General features: G+C 38.8%; 3 protein-coding genes across 9 annotated transcripts in view; 2 read left to right on the top strand and 1 right to left on the bottom strand.

The window, feature by feature from the left end:
* Positions 1–55: 55 nt before the first annotated feature.
* Positions 56–5,781, top strand: LOC103477091 (uncharacterized). Of its 4 annotated transcripts, none has more exons than XM_008429988.3 (4): positions 56–272; positions 932–1,120; positions 1,215–1,382; positions 3,887–5,781. In XM_008429988.3, the coding sequence occupies exons 1-4, from the start codon at positions 173–175 to the stop codon at positions 4,870–4,872; spliced, it is 1,443 nt and encodes a 480-aa protein (XP_008428210.2). In that variant the 5' UTR covers positions 56–172; the 3' UTR covers positions 4,873–5,781. The 4 variants fall into 4 exon arrangements, with proteins under 4 accessions (XP_008428210.2, XP_008428209.2, XP_008428208.2 ...); XM_008429987.3 differs by having other exon boundaries at positions 818–1,120; XM_008429986.3 differs by having other exon boundaries at positions 815–1,120.
* Positions 5,782–6,773: 992 nt separating this feature from the next.
* Positions 6,774–13,375, top strand: znf518a (zinc finger protein 518A). Of its 2 annotated transcripts, none has more exons than XM_008429983.3 (3): positions 6,774–7,002; positions 7,764–9,656; positions 11,000–13,375. In XM_008429983.3, exons 2-3 carry the CDS (start codon positions 7,778–7,780, stop codon positions 11,659–11,661), a joined length of 2,541 nt encoding a protein of 846 aa, XP_008428205.1. In that variant the 5' UTR covers positions 6,774–7,002; positions 7,764–7,777; the 3' UTR covers positions 11,662–13,375. The 2 variants fall into 2 exon arrangements, with proteins under 2 accessions (XP_008428205.1, XP_081472446.1); XM_081616320.1 differs by lacking the exon at positions 6,774–7,002 and adding an exon at positions 7,106–7,509.
* A 1,782-nt stretch (positions 13,376–15,157) lies between these two features.
* Positions 15,158–20,670, bottom strand: part of blnk (B cell linker) — a 35,217-nt gene continuing 29,704 nt past the window's right edge. For all 3 annotated transcript variants that reach the window (XM_081616321.1, XM_081616322.1, XM_081616323.1), the window contains 11 exons: positions 20,632–20,659; positions 20,506–20,551; positions 20,315–20,375; positions 20,213–20,240; positions 19,279–19,309; positions 17,478–17,553; positions 17,330–17,358; positions 17,192–17,247; positions 17,031–17,114; positions 16,795–16,950; positions 15,158–16,052 (listed from right to left, as the gene is read on the bottom strand). In XM_081616321.1, coding sequence (XP_081472447.1) covers positions 15,936–16,052; positions 16,795–16,950; positions 17,031–17,114; positions 17,192–17,247; positions 17,330–17,358; positions 17,478–17,553; positions 19,279–19,309; positions 20,213–20,240; positions 20,315–20,375; positions 20,506–20,551; positions 20,632–20,659 — 712 coding nt within the window. In that variant the 3' untranslated portion in view covers positions 15,158–15,935. The remainder of the gene's footprint in view (positions 16,053–16,794; positions 16,951–17,030; positions 17,115–17,191; positions 17,248–17,329; positions 17,359–17,477; positions 17,554–19,278; positions 19,310–20,212; positions 20,241–20,314; positions 20,376–20,505; positions 20,552–20,631; positions 20,660–20,670) is intronic.

The raw sequence follows: 20,670 nt of genomic DNA, 5'->3' as shown, positions 1-20,670 counted from the left end.
TTCTGTACACCTCAAATGTTCCGTCCCACGTATTTTCTCACCACAAAAGAAGATATTCATGATCAAGATATACATACAAAGCTACTACATATCTAAAATTTGAATCAGCTAGAAAAAAAAAACCTGCCACATATCTTGCATTGTGAGCCGCAATGTCAAAAACATTCATCGTATGGGCAGGCCATTTTCACAATTACGTCAGATGACTTCCTTTCTGACTCGTTGCGGTGTATCTGTACTTCCAGCGTGCTTCTGCCTCGAAACTGGAAAATGTACGTATACTCATCATCTTTAGGATATAGCGAAAGGTGAGGTTAATAAAACAATACTGACGTGCTAATTAACCATTGCAACGTTATCCGTTATTGTTAATTTACCATTTTCTTACAGTGTATAAGGGAAACAGCGTCTGATTAGACGGTAAGCGAGCTAGCAGTAGCGTTAGCCAAATGTAGCTAAAATATACGCCGGTTCATGTCAGTACTGTAACGTTAAAAGGTTTACTTTTTCTGTCAACGTTAATAAAAACAGTATGTATCTGTTAGTTAGTGATGGCAACGTTATCCATTATTGTTAATTTACCCTTTTCTTACAGCCTGCAATTTTTAATTCCGCTAGCTAGCAGCAGCTTTAGCCACGGATAGCTAAAAACATACACCGCTGCTTGTCAGTTCTGTAAGGTTCAAAGGTTTACTTCCTATATTAATGTAAAATCACGGACATCTTCTAACACTGTTGCTTAGTGTTGTAAATATTAAATCATTTACATATATGATTCATAATTATTTTGTTTTGTTGTGTCCATCTTTCTCAGCAGCAACCCACCTAACAAACATGGCACAATCATCAAGACGTTGCTATTGCAGCGTACCACGCTGTTCTAGCAACAAACAAAAAAACCCATATTTGAGTTTCCATGATTTTCCCGTAGACCCAGATATACGTGCCTGTTGGGTGAGAGCAATCAGGAGAGATGAGGGACCAAGTTTTCAAATCATCCGTGGGAGCACCTATGTCTGCAGCCAGCACTTTGCCCCGGAGGACCTCAGCACATCAGCCAGTGGAAGAATTCGGATTAGACAAGGAGCGGTGCCTTCTAGATTTCACTGGAATGATTGGGGTAAAGGGAGGACGACAGGGTTTAACATTTTTTTAAATATTATTAACAAAAATGTGTCCTAATTGAAGTGTCTCAACATATTTCCCACGTCTAGGGAGAAGCTTACAAGCTCCTGAGTCTGTTTTCATTCTAACCAAAAAGTATTTTGGTGCTGCTGGCCAGGATGACTTCCAGAAGATGCCTGACCCTGGGGACTGCACAGAGGAGGGATTGCTTGCAAGTGCAGTGGCTAAAGATCATGACTATGCCTGCAATCTTCCGGGTTAGTGTTACAGAAAGTGTCTTCTACAAAAAACACATGGCAGTGAATAACATTGAAACCATCTCTAGAACATTTCAGACTTGCTAACTGGTGGAAAGATCGTTAGTAAATACATTTGAGTGAGGAGGAGCAGCTTTGGTATCCATCTATAGAAAATATTGCATATTTTGTGGTTTTCCCTTTGAATAAGCTTTATATTTATAAAAACTCAAGTAAAGTTTATTTGTATAGCAGCAACATGGCATGTGTGCCTTGTGCATATTATATACACAGCTCTGGAAAAGGTTAAGAGACCACTGCAGAATTATCAGTTTTTCTGATTTTACTCTTTATATCAATGAATCAATCAAATTTTATTTGTATAGCACATTTCAGCAGCAAGGCATTTCAAAGTGCTTTACATAATTAAAATAAAAACAGAAATAATCAGTGAGAAGGAGAGAGATTTAAAAAAAAAAAAAAAACATTACATCATTAAAACGTCGAAAAGAAAGAAGAAATTAAAAACATTAAAGACATAAAAAGATGGAAGACATCAAAACCGGCACTCTAACCCTAATTTAGCCATAAGCAACTCTAAACAGGTGGGTTTTAAGTTGAGATTTAAAGGCACCCAGTGTTTTAACTGTTTTACAGTTTTCTGGAAGTTTGTTCCAAATCTGTGGTGCATAGAAACTGAATTCTGCTTCTCCTCATCTGGTTCTGGTTCTGGGGATGCAGAGCAGAACCAGAACCAGAAGATCTGAGGGGTCTAGACGGTTGGTACAGTAATAACAGATCTTTAAGGTATTGTGGTGCTAAACCGTTCAGTGATTTATAAACTAACATCAGTATTTTAAAGTCTATTCTCTGAGCTACAGGGAGCCAGAGAAGGGACTTTAAAACTGATGTTATGTACATATACATACTCAAACATATCTATATGTTTGAGTAAAATGAACATTGTTCTTTTATTCTGTGAACTACTGACAACATGTATCTGAAATACCAAGCAACAATTTCAGAGTATTTATTTACAGACAATGAGAAATGGTCAAAATAACGAAACAGAAGGAAAACTTTCAGACGTCAAATAATGCAAAGAAAACAAGTTCATATTCATTTAAAAACAACAATACTAATGTTTTAACTCAGGATGAGTTCAGAAATCAGCGTTTGGTGGAATAACCAGGAGGTTTTCAATGGGGTTCAGTGCAGTGCGCCTTCAGAACGCAGGCAATAATACATTATTCTAAACTATTTACAATTAGGCTAATAAAATTATGTACCACTTGCCGCCAGCGCAGATCACTTCTCTTTGAGCGGCGTCTGCAGATGTCAGAGGTTTAATTTATAGCTCATCGTCTCTGTACCTCAACCTGTGTCCCGTTCAGTCCACTGCGTTTTCAGTTTTTGAATTAGTTTATCACCTTCCTTGATGGATGCAGCTACATCTTCATTTTCCCTCTAATTGTGACCAAACTAGGAAGAAATTATTGTATTTCATTTATCTTTTGTGTTTTTTGATTAAATAAAAACCCTTTTCTGGTGCCCTTATTGTTCACTATGTATATGTTTGTCTTATTTAGAGCAACTCAACATATCTCATTGAAAACTGCTGATCTTACTATGAACAAACTATTTGCCAGCTAGTAATATTTGACATTTGGGCCATTTTCTCTCATTATTTATCGACTCGTCTGCATTTAACGGGTCATTAAGACGCATCTCATTCACTAATGTCCGTTTGATAGCATAATTTATTTTTATAATGCTGTGATAAACAGTTGTAGTATGCCGACAACATGCTAGCTAATGTTAAAAGAGCAGGATAAAAGCAGGTAGCCATGGCAACCAGTGAGAGTTTAAAGTACATGTGTCAAACTCAAGGTCGGGGGCCAAATCTGGCCCTTTGTAGCTTTTTATATGGCCCTTTAGACTCCAAATTATATCAATTAGTCCCTCCAGTTTTTCACAAATGCACAAAACTCACAATAAATCGACAAATCCTCACATTTTATTCTGATTTTACTGCAATATTTCTCTCAAAATTGGCCAAAAACACATTAAGTTTAAGTTACCGCAACCTCAGCCTCACTTGATGTCAAGTCATAGTCCATGACCGATACGGCAGTTAATAAGAAGTCATGTTTAACCCCACACATTAGGGCAAACATCGTAAAAAATCCGTACAAATATTTCTAAATTAGTGCCACAAAATCTGTGATTTTGATTGCAAATAAACCACAGAAACGATCACAAAATCCCAGATGGGCTGACCAGTGTGAAAAGATGTTCAATTACATTATTGAATTTAAGGAAACTTTTACTAAATACTGAAACAAACAGCTCTTTGTTGTATTGGCTTTTACCAATACATTCTGACACAACTGGCCCTTTAAGGACATCCAGACTTTGATATGGCCCAAAATGAATTTGACACCTCTAGTTTAAAGACTCCAGTGATGAGGATAGCGAAAGTTGAGTGATGTCTCTTAAGGTGTATGTTTTTTCTTTTCGCTCAGGTAAACTGGACACTGCCACACGGAGAATTGAAGAGCTGGAGCTCCAGGTTTTGTCGTTGGAAATGGAAATCCAGCAGCTGACTCTTAAGAAAAAGCTGCCACTGATTTTCAGGTTTTGCGTCACAGATGAAGATTTTCGTCACTACACGAAATTCAACTCGAAGGAGGTCTTCGCTGTGTTTTGGGAGTCGGTTAAGCCTTCTGCTTCAAGGCTGGTGTACTGGTCCAAGGCACAGCGGTCTGCAGAAGAAACGCCTAGTCCTCAGCGAAAACCTCCCCTCATCGACGAACTGTTCATGTTTCTTTGTCGTGTTGCAGCCGGACTTCAGGAGAAGACTTTGTCGTCCATCTTTGAGGTCAGTTTGCCCACAGTGAGTCGCATCATCTTAACGTGGACTAGCTACCTTTACCAGGTTCTTGGCTCGCTGCCGTTGTGGATGACAAGAGAGCAAGTTGAGGCCACCATGCCTGACAAGCTCAAGCAGTGCTGCCCCCAGGTGAGAGTGGCAGTGGCCTGCACTGAGATCCGCTGTGAAACGGCACGCTCCAAAAACCACACCACCTTTAAAGGTCTGATTGGCATCGCTCCATGTGGGATCATCACTTTTGTATCCAAACTGTACAGAGGCTCCATCTCAGACGTAGAAATAACTCGGAAATCAGAGATTTTGGCGCTGCTTCGGCCCGGAGACGGAGTAGTGGCCGACGAGGGTTTCCGGATTGAGAAGATTCTGTCAGAGGTCGGGGCAGCACTCATCGTCCCTCCACTAACAAAACCCACCAGTAAAGACACCCAGAAGACCCAGGCTGTTGCTGGACTGAGGATTTTGGTGGAGAGGGCCATACGAAGGGTGAAGGAGTACCAAATCTGGGACGGTCTTGTTCCTCTTTCTCTGGTCGGTTCTGTCAATCAGCTGTGGGTCGTCTGCTGCCTAATGGCAAACTATCAGGGACCGCTTGATCTAAAAGGAGACAAACCAGTCTAGAGCCTCCATGCTCCTGCAAGCCTCACTTCTTTGATGAACATACACTCGCCGGCCACTTTATTAGGTACACCTGGCTAGTACAGAGTTGCCTTCATAACTGGTTTTTATATGTTTATCTTGGCTGAATAGGGATCTTACATTTTCCTGTAACCTGCTGCTGAATTTCCCCTCTGTCAATAAAGGATATCTCTTTTTTTTCTTTTGAGTAGGAACTTGGGTAATTGGACTTAAGAGTTAAAAAGAACCCCTGATTGACCCCTGATCTCTGCAGTGTTTCTAACATTCTCTATATCAAACCGCTGACACCGAACTGATCAATAAACCCATTCAATAATTTCAATAAAGCTCCACCTATCTCACCTTTAGGGTGCAACCTACAGCATGGCTGGTCTGTAATCAGCGCTCTGATTATTTCACCTTTTACCTCATTAGGAACTTCCTGTTTCAGCTCCTATTTTATGACAAATATAGTTTTGTAAACATAAAAAGACACTAAATGAGCGTCTCAATACTGTATGATAAAATTGCATGTTCATTAATATGCATTATCCCATTGGAGATATCTGTTTTTATGTTAATTCTGTTGAAACTTATTATTGGTTTACTGTATATCTTGGGGTTCATTTGTAGGTTAACCTTTTTTGTTCGTTTGTTTTTTGTTTTGCCTTCGTAAGTCAGACAGGAAGAGCTGTGGGGCCATTTTCTATAAGTATAGAAACAGGACCAGCATGCACTGGGGTGGGCTTATGTTTTGTTTTTTTAAACAGGAGGAGAGGAAGGAAACAATAGAAAGATAAATCTGCATTTATTGCTTATCATGGTGGAGAAATAAACCGTAAAATGCAACCTTGCAGCTTTTGCATGTTGGACTTCTTTTTTCTGTGAATAAAATATAACCACATAGCAGAAGTAGCTCATTGATTATTGATTTCTGATGTAGGATGTTTGGTGTGAAAACAAAACGATTCAGTTGAAAAGTTCAATTATTCCAGTAACTTGGTAAAACACATGTAGATTTATTACCTGATGTTTTCAGGCCTCTCTTTTTTGTGTGTTTTTTTTGCTTACGAAAACATTTTATATCATAATTAAAAGTATTTTAAAAAAGTTATTTTTAAACAAAATCTAATAGACCAGCGTAATCTGTCCATTCAACGTGGCCAAAGTTGGGTTATAACTAGTTGCATACTCAATTACATTTACTTGAGTAACTTTTTTGGAAAAATGTACTTTTAGGAGCATTTTTACTATGTTGTACTTTTTACTTTTACTAGAGTAATTTAATTATGAAGTATCTTTATTCTTGAGTAAAATTTCTGGATTTTCTTCCCACTGAATGAAAAACAAACATGTTTTAACCAAAAATTCACCAGACACAGACACACACCTGCAGATTCTGTTAATGTTTCATACGTTTTTAATTGAAAGAAGCTGATTTTTGAAATATGTTTAGTTGTTTTTTGCTACTTATGTAAATTATTGTCATTTTGGTCCTTAAAATACCAAAATTTCCACTTAACTTTATATATTGGCTTGTCTATGTAATTTTAAAATATTAAATGATTAATAATTTGATCAGTTACTCAGTACTTGAACAGACCTTTTTACTCTTACGTGAGTAATTTCTTTGACTTTTTACTTTTACTTGAGTTCAAGTTTTGGGTACTTTACCCAAAAACATGACTACACTGAGATTAAACTTCAAGTGGATCCTGTTTACTAATTAAGTGACTTCTGATTAACTTTTATTTATTTATGGCTGGAGTAAAAGAGGCTGCCCCACCTTTCAGTTTAGTAGTTGCAAAATAAAGAAAAAAAAACAGAAAACCGTTCAATCCTTTAACGTCACAGTTGTGCATTTCACATTAAATATACACTATACTTTGCGGCTGTAACGTGTGAAACTATACAACAAGCTCAACAGGAGTGAATATCCCAGCAAAGCGGAGTGAAAGCAATGGAGGCAGAGGAACAGCTGAGTGTTTGTGTGGAGCTGCAGGCCTGGGACAGCAGCAGCAGCAGCAGCAGCGAGGAAGCTAACGGCTAAAGCTGCTCACAGGCTGTAATCCCCGGATGAAACCATCATGGCTGCCACTCGCTGAGCTGTCAAGCTCTCCACAAAAGAAAAAGGTAAAGAGGAAAAAAAATACCCCAAACACCCGAGACAACTCCACATTTACTATGAATTTATCCCACTCGACAGCTTTGTCTGCGGTAATAAGTCGAGTCGGCGTGAAAACGCGGTGGTGTGCGGGAACTTTATCGTCGCGCTTTGTGCTCTATAAGTTATTTCGTCTTTGTAAGCTCCTCTTCTTAAGCGTCGCGTTAATTCAAACCGCAGTTATCGCCACTAAATGCGTGTTCCGATATAAACGGAGACGCTCAGTCGCTCTCTTTTCCTCTAACTTGTGTTTCTATGTCTTCTCTGCGCGTTGCGAAGCGAGTCTTTATCGCTTTGTTGTGGTTAACTTTTTAACTAAACAATGGACCAACGACCCCCCTGGCTGTTTGTGCTCGGTCGTTTCAAGTTTTAAGCGTTTCTTGTTTTGGTTTTTCTTTTAACAAGTCGTAAAACATGATGGGTTTTTAAAATTGATTTCGTTTGTTTCTTTTAAAAACTGGTTATGAATCTTGCAGGTGAAGCTATTGCAATTTTCTGCATGTTGTTGATGAATATCCGTGTTTGTTGTTTGTGACACACTAATGCCCACAGTGGGGTATTTTGGACCTGAGCCAAGCAACAGGTGGACCTGTTTAAGAACTACAAGCTTGTTTTAGGGGCTTACATTTAATTATGATCATTAAATTCAAGTAAAATAGCATCAAAATGTCTGTTTTTTAACTTCTAAACAATGCTGTTTTTACTAATAGCTGCATATTTTCTGCACCAGACACCAGAAGAAACATGGATGTTTGCACAGCCACCTCAACGGGCCACAGAAAACGGCGCGTCAGCAAGAAGAATAGAAGCTGGCACAGACGGCTCCACCTCAGGAAAACTGTCGTTCAGCCCCCAGCTATGCAAAGCCGAGATAAGAATGGGCCAAAGAAGATAGCGAAGAAGTGGGAGCAGACCAGCGTGTGGCCTCCATCGAAGGAGCCTCCCCGGGAAGCCCGCGTCACAAGCGACGGCGGCAGTACGCTCAGGTTCCCCTGCTCTCAATGCGGGGACAACTCGGATTATGCCCCCAAAGACCTGGCGAGGCACTTTGTGGAAAAACATGGAGGCAGTCCGCCCGTTTTTTCCTGCCATATGTGCACCTTTAGCGCCCATGAATTCTCCTACCTTCAGGTTCACCTGCTAAGCCACAAAGACACTTTTTCTACCTGCAGCATGTGCAACGACAACGTTCAGCGCACCTGGCCTGAGTTTAGTGCCCACCTGACTATGTATCACTGCTCAGACGGGAAGTATTCATGCGAAACGTGTAAAAAATTCTCAACGTGTGACTTTCGGGTGTTTCTAGACCACATATATAAGCATAATTTAACCGTTGAAGAAAAAGAAGTTGGTGGTCGTCAGTTCTGCGGCGGCGAGGCGCCTGAGAAATGGTTGCTCAATAAGAGCGTTAAAACTGCTCATGTTTGCCAGAATGGCAACCAGGGGAAAGATGGGAGGCGAGTTCACTCCATAGCAATGAAACCAAGCGAGCGGATCCCCAGAGCGAAGACGAGGTTAACGAGAAGCACAGTCAGAGACACCTGCTGGTTGACGCAGGACTGTCTGTCGCTTCCCGGGAAGGAGTTTCTGGATAAATACTGCCATCTTTCTGACCCACAGACAACGTTAGAAGAGACTCAGCAGTTTCTGATGCAGTCTGTCGCCGGGGAAACCGACGACCAGAAGTGGACCAATGCTCTCAAATCTGTTCTGTCAAACGTCCCTCAGAAAAACTCAGAAAACGGCATCGCGCCCAACACGTCAGATCTCGCTGTCCTCACGGTCAAGAACAAAATAACGCTAGCTCAGAACGGTGCTTCTTACGCAAAAAGGTTGAAAATGGCCCCCGCAGATAAGGAACCTACCTGTCCTGAAAGCGCCGATGGCGACTCTTTCTGTGCAAGTGACCAGAACGGATTTAATCCAAATCTGAAAAATCAGGCGCCTTGTTTGACTGAAAACAAACCGCGCAGTGACTTCTCGTCGTCTGGCGCTGGAACGCAGGAAAACCGGGAGAACCGCAAATTAAAGACTGATTCAGAGATCCAGGAAAACAGTGAAAAACTGGAAGAGCCTGCAGACGACGTGGGGATCTGCAAGTCGAGTGATTTAAAGTTGCCGAATGAGAGTGAGGGGAAGGTGAAAAAACGACGGCGGAGAAGAAAAGCCAGGTTTAAAAAAGTGCAAAGAAAAGCAGAAGGAAAGTTCTTTAAGATCGTCATAAAGAAGAATCTGGTGAAGAGGAAGAAGTGGGTTTCTCAAAGCTCTTCATCTCCAAAACGCGTTGAGATCGATGGTCATGTGGAGCCGCCAAATCTTCAGCAAAACTCCATCAAAGGTTCTCCAGCGGACCTTCCTGACCCGTCTCGACGAACTGCAATCTGTGACTCTGTACGACCAACTGAAGACGCGACGATGGAAAATGAACATCGAGAGATTCAGGACGACGTGGAGGAGTCACAGGATTTCTCCGACAAAAGCGGATCTGCTGAGGGAACAAGCGAGACGAATCCCGTGGCGGCATCAGTGACCGACGTGGGGACGCCAAACGAAGAGCCGGCAATACAAATATCCAACGAGGAGACGGAGGAGAAGAGAAGTCCTGCTGCTTTTTCGCCACATGGTAAGACGGTAATTTATTGTTAAAACTCAATGAGTACCGGAAAACCGCTTTCTGCGAAGAGAGGGTACAGACATCGATATGGACTTTTTATCGCGATATTTTCTTTCACTTTATCTTCAGTCGAGTCAAAAAAGAAAAAACACACAAAGCTGAATAAAGCACAAGACAAAATTAATTCAGTAATGGATAATATTTAATTTCCTGTTAACCAGAAGAACACAGTGTCACAAGAGCAAGTTTTATTGGATGATAAATTGTCCCAGATAAATTGCGATGAACAACATTGTTGCTTTGAGATATGACAATAATGACAAAACAATAATGCAGGAACGTTGTATTCTCAAAGATCAATAAACTTTAAATTTTAATCATCATTTTATACTGGACCTGGCAGACATTTAAAATATCCAAAATAAACAAAACGACAGAAATGACAAATAAAATGGACTCTAAACAAAATCGTCCTTAAAAAAAGGGACTAGTTGAGACCAAATCAACACTCCAGCCTTCATTCCTGTTTTTGATGTTCGCCTGGTTCAACACAAACGATGCATCTAAAAAAATGTTTTTGGGTTAATTGATTAGAAATTTGAGAGAAAAAGGCGCATATTAATAAAACTATGCCACTTGGAAAATGTTGGGTAGAGCATATTTACAGGCAAATGTCTTTTTTATATCTTAAATGCACTATTTATATACCTTTTGTGGAGTTTTGGACTAATTTCTGCTCTGAGTGTGATGTTCTTTCAGAAAATGGCCTTCTTTGAGTCTGTATGCACCAGTTAACAATTAAGCAATTTACTAAATTAGTTATTTCAATAATTGATTGATCACAATTAATCGTTTAAACCCTAGCATTATATTAGCATTATGTTACTTTAAAATTGTTATCAAAACAACAATATTATTGTTATTGCAATAATTTCTTCCTTATTTATCTTGACAGATTCAGCTACAACTGTTCTGAATATTTTGGATCCCATTCTTATCACAAAGTTGTACATAGGTGTGATATTATTCAGATAAACGATAATATTGTCTGTTTGAGAACATTTTCAGATGATAATGAAAAAAATGACATATGAATGCAAGCACTCAAAGATCAAAAAAGTTTAATTTCTAAATAATATTTAACACTGGAACTGGAAAACATTTTAAACAAAAAACAAGTGGCGGCTTTTCAATGATATCAAATGGGACAACCTCTTTAATGATTGGAAATTATGAAGCTTATTTTAATTTATCCTGCTATTAATTGATTTACTGCTATTTGTGACAGACCTAGCTGAATAATATTGCTTTACTGTAAATTTCTTCTTTATTAATCGCCTTATTTTTTACAGTGGAGGCAAATTTGGACTCTTGCGTTGAACGTCCAGCAGAGCAAAGTGATCAAGAGTCAAAATGCGAAGAGGCGTCGACAGATTTCAGCCAGCATCTCCTGAGCGGCGTCCAGTCACCTGAAGCTGAAGCGAGTCAGCAGGAGTCGTCAGCGGGAGCGGCGAGGCCTCCGTGGCAGCTGGTTCCGAAACATCAGCCGAGAACGCTGAGGTTAGTCTCCGTAAATCCGTCCCAGCCGGTCAAACGTCCGGCGGGAGACCAGCCCGTCGTGGTGCTGAACCACCCGGACGCCGACATCCCCCAGGTGGTCCGCATCATGGAGGTCGTCAACAAGTACAGGCAGGTGCGGAGAGTCCTGCTCTCCCGGCAGACTCTCAGGGCTCTATCGGTTCTGAGCGGTGGCGGGGCGGCAGCGATGACGAATGATCTGACGGACGGTCAGGGCGAGAACTCAGTGCAGGAGAGGTTCACCCTGAGGCTGAAGTTCCGCAGGGTGAGCAGGAAAAAGTACGAAATCGTGGGCGTGGCGTCGCCTGGCCGGGACGCCTCGTCGAGGGTCTCCTGCTGGTTCTGCGGCCGGGTGTTCACCAGCCAGGAGGAGATGATGCTCCACCGGCGGCGCCACCTGATGGACTGGAGGAAGCCAAACTGTGAAAAGTCTTAAACGTCACACACACTGGATGAGGCAGGGAAGAAGGAAAATTAAATCTGGAAAAAAACACATAATCTCACCAAATATTTTTGGTTTAGTTTCTTTTTTTAAATATCGTAGTACACTTTAAATAAGACAGAACTAACTAACAGATAAACTTTTAGTTAGTTTGAGTCAGTAATTCCTTAATATTACTGAAAAAGTACTAGTTTCATTGGCACTTACAACATGGGAAAATATCTTGGTATAAGTGAAATAATCTACCAGTGGAACTCGAACTGGGTTGCTAGGTAACGGGCTGGGCCTGGCTGGCGTTGCTAGGTAACGGGCTGGGCCTGGCTGGCGTTGCTAGGTAACGACGCCAGTAGAACTCACCCTTTGTCATCAATATTAAGGAATTATTTACTTAAAACAATCCTCTATATTTCGCTAAAAAGTTACTTGTAAGTTAGTTTTGTCTTATTTCAAGAATACTAAGATATTTGTACTAGAAACTAGAGCAAAAATACTTTGTAAGATTTTGTTTTCTGTAGTGAAATTATTGTTTTATAGCTGTCTTGTGATTTTTTTGTTTTGTTTTATTTTATAAATAAATTGATGATGCTTCCTGGAAGGTTCACATTCTCAGGGTAAACAGTTACCTTTTGTTTCTCTTCCAGTAAAGCTCAATACAGAGAGTTTAGTTTATTTTTATGAGTCTTTTTGCCTCCAAAAAGTTTTTATTTAAGGTGATTTAGGTACACTGTCATGTGGATTATTTTATAAAAACACTGTAATCTGTTAATTTGCCATACCGTCTGTTTAAGGATCAGATTATGTACGGGTAGACTACACAGTGTGGTAGCTGTCATATTTATGTTATTGGAGGCAGAACGCTGTAAGTTACTCAGATATACCAAATGTGTGTATAAAAATAACAAAAAAAGTACAATAAGCTGTTTTATTCAACCTTTATTTATCCTGCTTATATTTAGTATTTTAATGCTTCTTTTATGCATTATTTCTAAGGAATCTGTGTATTTCTAAATTCTTTTGTATAAACTTTGAATCATGTTCAGAAAGTATATTATTTACTGTGAGAGCTCTATTTTTCATGCATGTATGCATGTGGGTGTTGATATCCCTGGTCACATTTTTTAATTATTTTCTTTCAAAATTGATTTAGAAAAAGAGAGAAAAAAAAGATATGAGATTAGATTTTTTTTTCTTGAAGATTTGAGAACTTGAAATGATGCTAATCGTTGAATTGCACTATAAAACGTATTTCCCCGCCCTTTACCTCACCTTTCTAGGCCTTAACCTTTGACAATCCTGCTGTGGCTCTTTGTTTCCCTAATGCAGCCACTGCCCCTTATTTAAATGGGAAATGTGTGCAAAAATCCCTGTTTTCAATGATTTCTTTTTAAATTTAAATAGATTAGCCTTGTATATAACCCGCTATAGGTACTGTAAAAATAAATAACCTGAGAATATTCACCAAGTGCCTGGAAATTATGACTATGCAATAAAACTGCATGGGTGTGATAGCATTACGAATGAAACATGCTGTTTTTGAGTGGCGATGATACTAGTCGAAACATTTTTATTTAAATTTTTACAGTAACTGTTGAAGTAAGAAGTCCAGCTCCCTTTTGCTGCAGCAACACTGTCTCATTCCTCATTGATTTCAACGGATTGTTTCCTGACTGAGCATGAAAAATCCTAATAAAACACGAGTTAAAAACTCTTCTGAGTCCGTCTGCTGCTTTGGTTCTGCCTGCTAGCCTTTGGGAAGCATGGAATAACGAGACAGCTGACGTTTGGGTACAGGTTGTAAACTTTTCTTACTTCCTCCTAGTTGTAGCGCACCTGCAGGCAACACATTTCTAACTGCATGTCATTGCTGGTTTCACAAGTTGAGTCATTTGGGTTGTTTAAAGAGACAACACTGCAACAGCTGTCGCATATAGAAAGCAGATTAAGATCAGAGTTAAACACGCAGAGCCTGTAAAAGTGTTTACACACCATAAATGTTCTTAACCACAAAAATTGTAGAGAAAACAAAACATGGTTGAAAACTGTAGATATTATTTCCTGAACAATATTCTAATCCAATAAATTAGAAAGTTATTAAAAGGTCTCATTTATTTACAGTATATTCATTAATTACACACAGATGGACGTTTGAAGGCCTTTATTTTTTTAACTATGACAATTTTCCACCTATAAAAATAAGACATTTGAAATTAGAATTTCGCATAATATTACATCTGTTGTATCAAACCACTGATTTATTCTTGGTTCTGTTTCTGGGCTGCTCTGCAAGCCCAGAACCAGAACATGAAGAAGCAGAAATTAGACACAAACTTTAAGAAAACTGAAAAATTGACTAAAAGCCCTCCTGTTTAGAGCTGCTTTTGATTAATAAAAACTGGAACGTTGATCAATATATTTGAGATGTTTTGATGATTTTGAGTTTGACAAAATGTAAAGTTTATTGCTTGTTTCCTAATTGGTGACTGATATTTTTATGAACTTTAAACTTGTTGCTGAAATGTGCTAAACAAATAAACTTGACTTCACATAAGATAAAAACATTTTAAATACATGAATGTAGCATTAATGAAGTCTGGTTAATATCTGCTTTAAGGTTGTCAATTTTCATAAAGTACTGAATGCATATTTAAATTATTGAATCCCCACAGCATGATGCTGCCTTTTCTTTAATATAGACATCAATGTGCTTTGAAGAACAGATATTTATCTGTTATATATCCAGAGTTGCGTAGTAATTAGTTACATTTACTTCTTGGGTAAGTTTTTGGAAAAAATTTACTTAGGAGTATTTTTTACTACATCACACTTTTTACTTGAGTTATTTTATTATTAAGTATTTGTATTCTTGAGTAAAATTTCTGTATTTTCTACCCACTGAATGAAAAACAAACATGTTTTAACCAAAACTTCACCAGATAAACATCTGCAGTTTTTGTTAGTTTTATCAGTTTTTTTGTTGAAATAAACTGATTAGAAAAAATTTATTTTGCCTGCTTTTATTATTTTTTGTTACTTATGTAAATTAGTCATTTTTGTCCTTAAAATGCCATAATTTACACTTAGCTTTATATTTTGTTTTGTCTGATACTACTTTTAAATATTAAATGACTTTTTACTCTTACTTGAGTAAAGAAATGTTGAAATATAAAGTTTTTGGGAACTCTTCCATCCTCCTTATGTCTTTTGGTCGAGTCAGTCTCACCCAGATTCAAACAGAACTACCAAAAAAACTACCAGCCCTTCAAAATGATACCGATTCAGAATCAAACTTTAGCGTTTATGTTGCCTAATGATTTCTGAATCACAAACCCAGCTACCGTCCAAGTACTTTCAGAGTAAATATTTTGAACTTGGATGTCCAGAACAGTATAAACTTCAGAAACAATGCAGAAATTCGAAAGCTTAATATAAGAAACGCATATAAATTATGATTGGAAGAAAACATAAAAACTCGCTCTATAGCACCAGAAAGACAAACAGGAGAATTTATTACAATATGAGAAAACAAAAACAGCACCAGAACAAACCTTTGGGCAAAAGGTCTGAGTACATCTACAAAACAGAACTTCATACATTTTACAAAAATGATCTGTAATGAAAGAACGAACATCTATTGTTAAGTAAAGTTCCTGATTAAGGAAAACTATTGGTGGCAAAAATGCAAAAACGAAAAACCTCCAAAATGCTCTAAAGCACAGGAAGAATAGCGGCAGTGTCATACTGTGTAGATGTTTTTCATTTAGAGAACCATGAAAACTGGTAATAAAACAGGCAGTAAGAAAAGCAATAAACTACACTTTACAAGAAGGATCTTTACTGGAAGAGTGAGGAACAACAAGCTACTGCTTAGAAAGAAACAAAATCTATGAACAAAAACTCACCAAGCATGACCACAGAGAGAGCAGGATGTGCTACAAATGCAAAAACTCCCTCCGTGAAGCATGCAAGTTGCAAGATAATGGTCACAATGTGGGAGGGGGTAGCTGGAAGTAAGGAAAATGTCATTTTGAAAAACTAAAACTCCACATACAGCCAGAAGAAGAAGAAGTTGCATCCAGGATATGACTTTAAAACCTTCCTGTTACTGTAAATGTCTCCATGTGGAAAAACCAGGATGGCAGAGGAATCCTGCAGGAAGCTGTTGAGCAGTTCTTGGCCGGTTTCAAACTACCATCACCTGCAGCTCTGTGTTGTACTTGGAAACACGTTGAAAACGTAAAGATTCAAAGTGAAAGAACTGAGACGGTCATCTACGGCTTTACAGGAAAAAACAGCTTGGTGGCGTCTTTGGTGTTGCTCTGGCTGTCGATCAGAACCAGCAGGTTCTTCTGGTGGTTCTCTATGATGCTAGAGACACTGCTGAAGAACTGATGGGTAAAAACACAGAGAAAAACAGCCGGCTTATTACTTTGACCGAAATATGTTAAAGCCTGAATGCTGTGATGCTTGGTGAAAAAAATATTCCCATCTGATTATATTAGGACATTTAAATGCACACTTGTCATCTGCATAAAGTTTAATTTATTCAACATATTTATCGTTGAGGCGTTCAGAACGTTTCTATTAATTGAAATAAGTGGACAAGTTTGAGGCATTTTGAATTTTCTTTGTTCCATAAAACATTTGTACACCTTTGAAAAGCAAAAGTAGAGCCTCCTGCACAACCAACAAGAATGCACCAAGTGGATTCTGGATGGCAATTCAATAACTAAACATTTGTTTTCTCCAGCAGCCATTGTACAGCACAAACAGCGGTAAAACCAGCTGACCAAATGTGCTGGAGTTCAGCTTGAATTGCAAGGTCATTAACTTGCAATCCAAGCTGAACTCCAGCACTGAGCTTTGCTGTAGTTGCTAGGTAACGGCAGGGCAGTTCTTGCAAATTTGTGATGTTTTTTTTCCCCCCAGACATTTTTGAAAAGGCTCATTTTCCAGACACCAAAAAATATTAATTTACTGCCAACAACAGACGCTTTAAAAAAAAAAAAAAATAGAAATCCAAATGGAAGCACAAAACGTGCAAAATGTGACATTCATCTTCAAGACAAAAGTGTCTGCAGTGAATCTGAAAGTAGCCTGATGGGAGCAGGCCAAATGAAGGCGCTGTACCTCCTCTCCCCTCTTCTCTCTCCCCAGCGCGTACTGCTTGGTGCTCGGCACGAAGCGGATCGGGATGTTGTAGACTCTGCCTTTGTAAAACACGACCAACGTGTAAGGCTGCTGCACATCCTGACCCGAGCTCTTTCTCACCATGAACGCACCGTCCTGAAACAGAAAACACTCCCAGTCAGCTCCTACGGCTTTCACGGACAGACACTTTCATACGCGCTCTCATCCATTCAGACCTTATTTGATCGCAGTAAAGCGTCATCGGCTGTTTTGCGGTCACACCGGCAGGCAAACCAGGGTTTGTGATAAACATCTGCATCCTGAAATAAAAGCAGCTACAGAGCTGAAACATTTAAAATCAGCACTCTTTACGTAAAAAGTAGATGTAAAAGCACACCTTGTCCTGGTCTGTTGACCCATTTTCAGCAGCAATGCATCCCCGCTCAGCTGGTTCTGGAACAATAAGTTGCATCAGTTGATTTGGAAAAACAGAAATTCAGTGTGAATGGTTGGGAACAAACGGGTCAGAACTTACTGGGTGGTGTAAACTGTGGCAGGGGGATTCTGCAAGGAAGTAAACAGCAAAAGTGAATACACAGATGGAAGTTGCGATTAAAGACAATTCATTATCAGTGAAGTATAAATGTGTCGCATGGTAAAATATTGAGTGCTGAGCGCCTTACTTTGGTCGTTTTAGATCCAGTGAGAAAGCTTTAGGAGACGGTTTCTGTTCTGGGTGCATCACAGGCAGGGAGGCGCCTTTGAAAACACAGACATCCTCAAATCAGCTGCCTTTCTACTTAGTTATTAGCGTAATGACGGTTTCCAAAAATAAACATCTGCAGTTCTTTGCAGAACTATTCACACACTTTCAACTCTTCACATTGGCTAGAACCAAGAGGAATACATTTGTAACAGATCCACAAACTTAAATTTTTACATGCCTTTTATGAGAGATGCTTTATATTTGTCCTTTGATGCTTGTTTCTAGTTTTTATTCGCACATAAATGCAGGGTAATGTTATTATTTTAAGTTATTGCATCATTAATTGTATTTAAGTTCAGTTTCTGTTTTCATATAACTTGTTTTTGGCTCGCTTCTGTTGCTAATTACTCTCCAAAAACACTTGAAATAAGACAAAACTAACTTACTTAACTTTTGATTAAGCTACAGAGTCTTGTTTTAAGTAAATAATACCTTAATATTGATGGAAAAGGTTTAGTTGCACTGGGAAATTATTTCACTTAATAACAACTGTTACCTAGCAACGCCAGCCAAGCTCTGAGCCGTTACCTAGCAACCCAATTCTAGTCCAACTGGCAGATTATTTCATTCATAACAAGACAGTTTTGTCTTGTTTTGAGTGAAATAATCTGCCAGTGGAAATATTTTCCATTTCTATTAATTATTTATTTACTTAAAACAAGCTAGTATATCCTGATGAAAAGTTAGTTGTAAGTTAGTTTTCTTATTTCAAGTGTAAGGAGATATTTGCACTAGAAACTAGACCAAAAAAACTTTGTAATATTTTGTGTTTTTGCAGTGCAGCTATGCATGTGGCTCACTGAAATTGTGTACAATTAGCCACAATGGCTAATAATTTTTGACTACATGTTGGCCATTGAAATATTAAAACAATACATTGTATTTTTAAGTGTGGGATATAAAACATCATAATTTATTTTGATTTTATGTAACACAAAGTCACTCATAAATCAGAAGCAGAAGGAAAATGATGCATGTTTTTCAGTTTTTTTCACTTCTTTGGACTGGACTTAATATTGCAGTATCAGGATAAAAGTGAGCTGAAGTCACTTTTTAGCATTTATTAATAAAAAAATAGAAAACACTCATTAATAATTGTGAAATAGAAGGAGAATGATGCATGGTTTTTATGTGTGTGTGTGTGTGTGGGCTTTATTGTTAATGAAGTTGAATGAAAGAAAAGCACAACGACAATTTTTCTTAACTACTTTACAGATATAAATTTTCAATAGTAAACGTGGTGGGTTAGCAGTGTAATATTGTGAAATATCACTGCTTCCTGGAAACTGAGTTGTTTAAAATGTATTTCCCTTAGAAATTAATAAAGTATTGAATTTGAATTTAATTAAATTAGCATGTCAGGACGGTCAGTAACAGTGTCTTCAGACAGAGGCCTCTTCAGATTATCTGCAAGACAGACTGCTACTGGAAATCCTTCCAGCCCACAATGATACTTGTTGATAGGAGTTACAGCAAAATGTTGCTTCCCTTTGGGATAAATAGAGAATTTTTTTAACTGATCTGAATGTGTTTAAGTTTCTAGTTGCGTTCTGATAACATATATTAAAAAAATTCAATTGCTTTGAGTAATTTAGCTCTAAAAATGTTTAAGCTGTTGATGATTGACAGTAAAAGTCAAAATAAATGTACTCCTGCCAAACTTTTGACAGAAAGAAATAAACGTAGCACTAAATAATCTTTCAATTGAATTCACTTACTTTCAAATGGTCTTGGTTTCATGTCTTGTCTCTGCAATAAGAAACATTATTAGTGGTTGGCATCACAAGGTGAAAATCAAGTCAAAAAGAAAAAGCATTGTCTGCAAGAAGGATGTCCAAACTGTGGCCCGGGTGCCATTTGTGGCCCTCTTTGGTTTGGGCTCTCGGTCCATAATTCAAGAACCTAGCAAATTTGTGATTAATTTGAGGTTTTTACTGACAAATGAAATCTTAAAACAATATAAAGGATGTTTTTTATATAGATATTGAGGACAATAAATCCCCAAAAACTTTTTAAAAAATATTTACCTGTCACTTAAAACAGCAACTGTCCAAGACTGTGCATATATTTTGGATCGACAATGATCTCCAAAAATTTAACTACTTTGCTAGTGTATTTCAGTATATTATTGAAGAGATAAAAACAATAAATGTCTCAACTACTCTCATCTTGACATTTTTGGCCCCAATACCAAAGGGTTTGGACACCTTCCTTCCATCCATCCATCCATCCATCCATTTTCTTGACACCCTTGTCCCTCAGTGGGGTCGGGAGGGTTGCTGGTGCCTCTCCAGCTAACGTTCCAGGCGAGAGGCGGGGTCACCCTGGACAGGTCGCCAGTTTGTCGCAGGGCAACACAGAGACACACAGGACAAACAACCATGCACACACACATTCTGACCTAGGGGCAATTTGGACAGGCCAATTAACCTGACAGTCATGTTTTTGGACTGTGGGAGGAAACCGGAGTACCCGGAGAAAACCCACGCATGCACAGGGAGAACATGCAGAAAGACCGGGGCCGGGAATCAAACCCAGAACCTTCTTGCTGCAAGGCAACAGCTCTACCAACTGCGCCACTGTGCAGCCCCGTTTGGACACCACTGGTCTACAAAACTTTATTATGTTACTAACTTATCAACATATTCTTACCGGCAACACAGGTGGCTTTGGTGACCACCTGTAAACAGATCAGACACAATTTTAACCTTGTCATCAAGTAAAAGATGCGTTTCCAGGGTGAGTAACGCTTACTCTCTCTGTACAGGTTTAGGTAGACGAGGGGGAGGACCGCCTGGAGGTTCATGGCTGGAACCTGTGAGCGGGAAACGGTGCAACTTAAAATGTCATTTTCTGTTCTAGTTTACACAAGTTGCATATTGTTTACAAAAAGGCCAATTTTTTTTACTCATTTTCTACTCTAGTGAGCTAATATTCACTATTACCTTGATCACAGAGTTCATATTCATCATTATCTGTGGGTTGCTGGACCTGAAAAAGATGCAGTTTGTGTCCAAGTTCAGCTGAGTCAACAATTTTAAATCTACTGTTCAACATCTGATGGCACTTACAGGAGGCGTGGGTTCCCATTTATTCAGCCTGGAAAAACA

The sequence above is a fragment of the Poecilia reticulata genome, chromosome 15, assembly GCF_904066995.2.
Source record: "Poecilia reticulata chromosome 15, P_reticulata-male-v2, whole genome shotgun sequence".
NCBI classification, from domain to species: domain Eukaryota; kingdom Metazoa; phylum Chordata; class Actinopteri; order Cyprinodontiformes; family Poeciliidae; genus Poecilia; species Poecilia reticulata.
This window is presented reverse-complemented; position numbering and strand designations above follow the sequence as displayed.

Bases quoted from the DNA above. Each gene is read 5' to 3' on its own strand.
- znf518a (XM_081616320.1), top strand. The intron at 9,657-10,999 runs GTAAGACGGTAA...TATTTTTTACAG, and splicing joins TGCTGCTTTTTCGCCACATG to TGGAGGCAAATTTGGACTCT.
- LOC103477091 (XM_008429986.3), top strand. From the start codon at position 173: ATGGGCAGGCCATTTTCACAATTACGTCAGATGACTTCCTTTCTGACT. The intron at 273-814 runs GTACGTATACTC...CATCTTTCTCAG, and splicing joins CTGCCTCGAAACTGGAAAAT to CAGCAACCCACCTAACAAAC. The intron at 1,383-3,886 runs GTTAGTGTTACA...CTTTTCGCTCAG, and splicing joins CTATGCCTGCAATCTTCCGG to GTAAACTGGACACTGCCACA.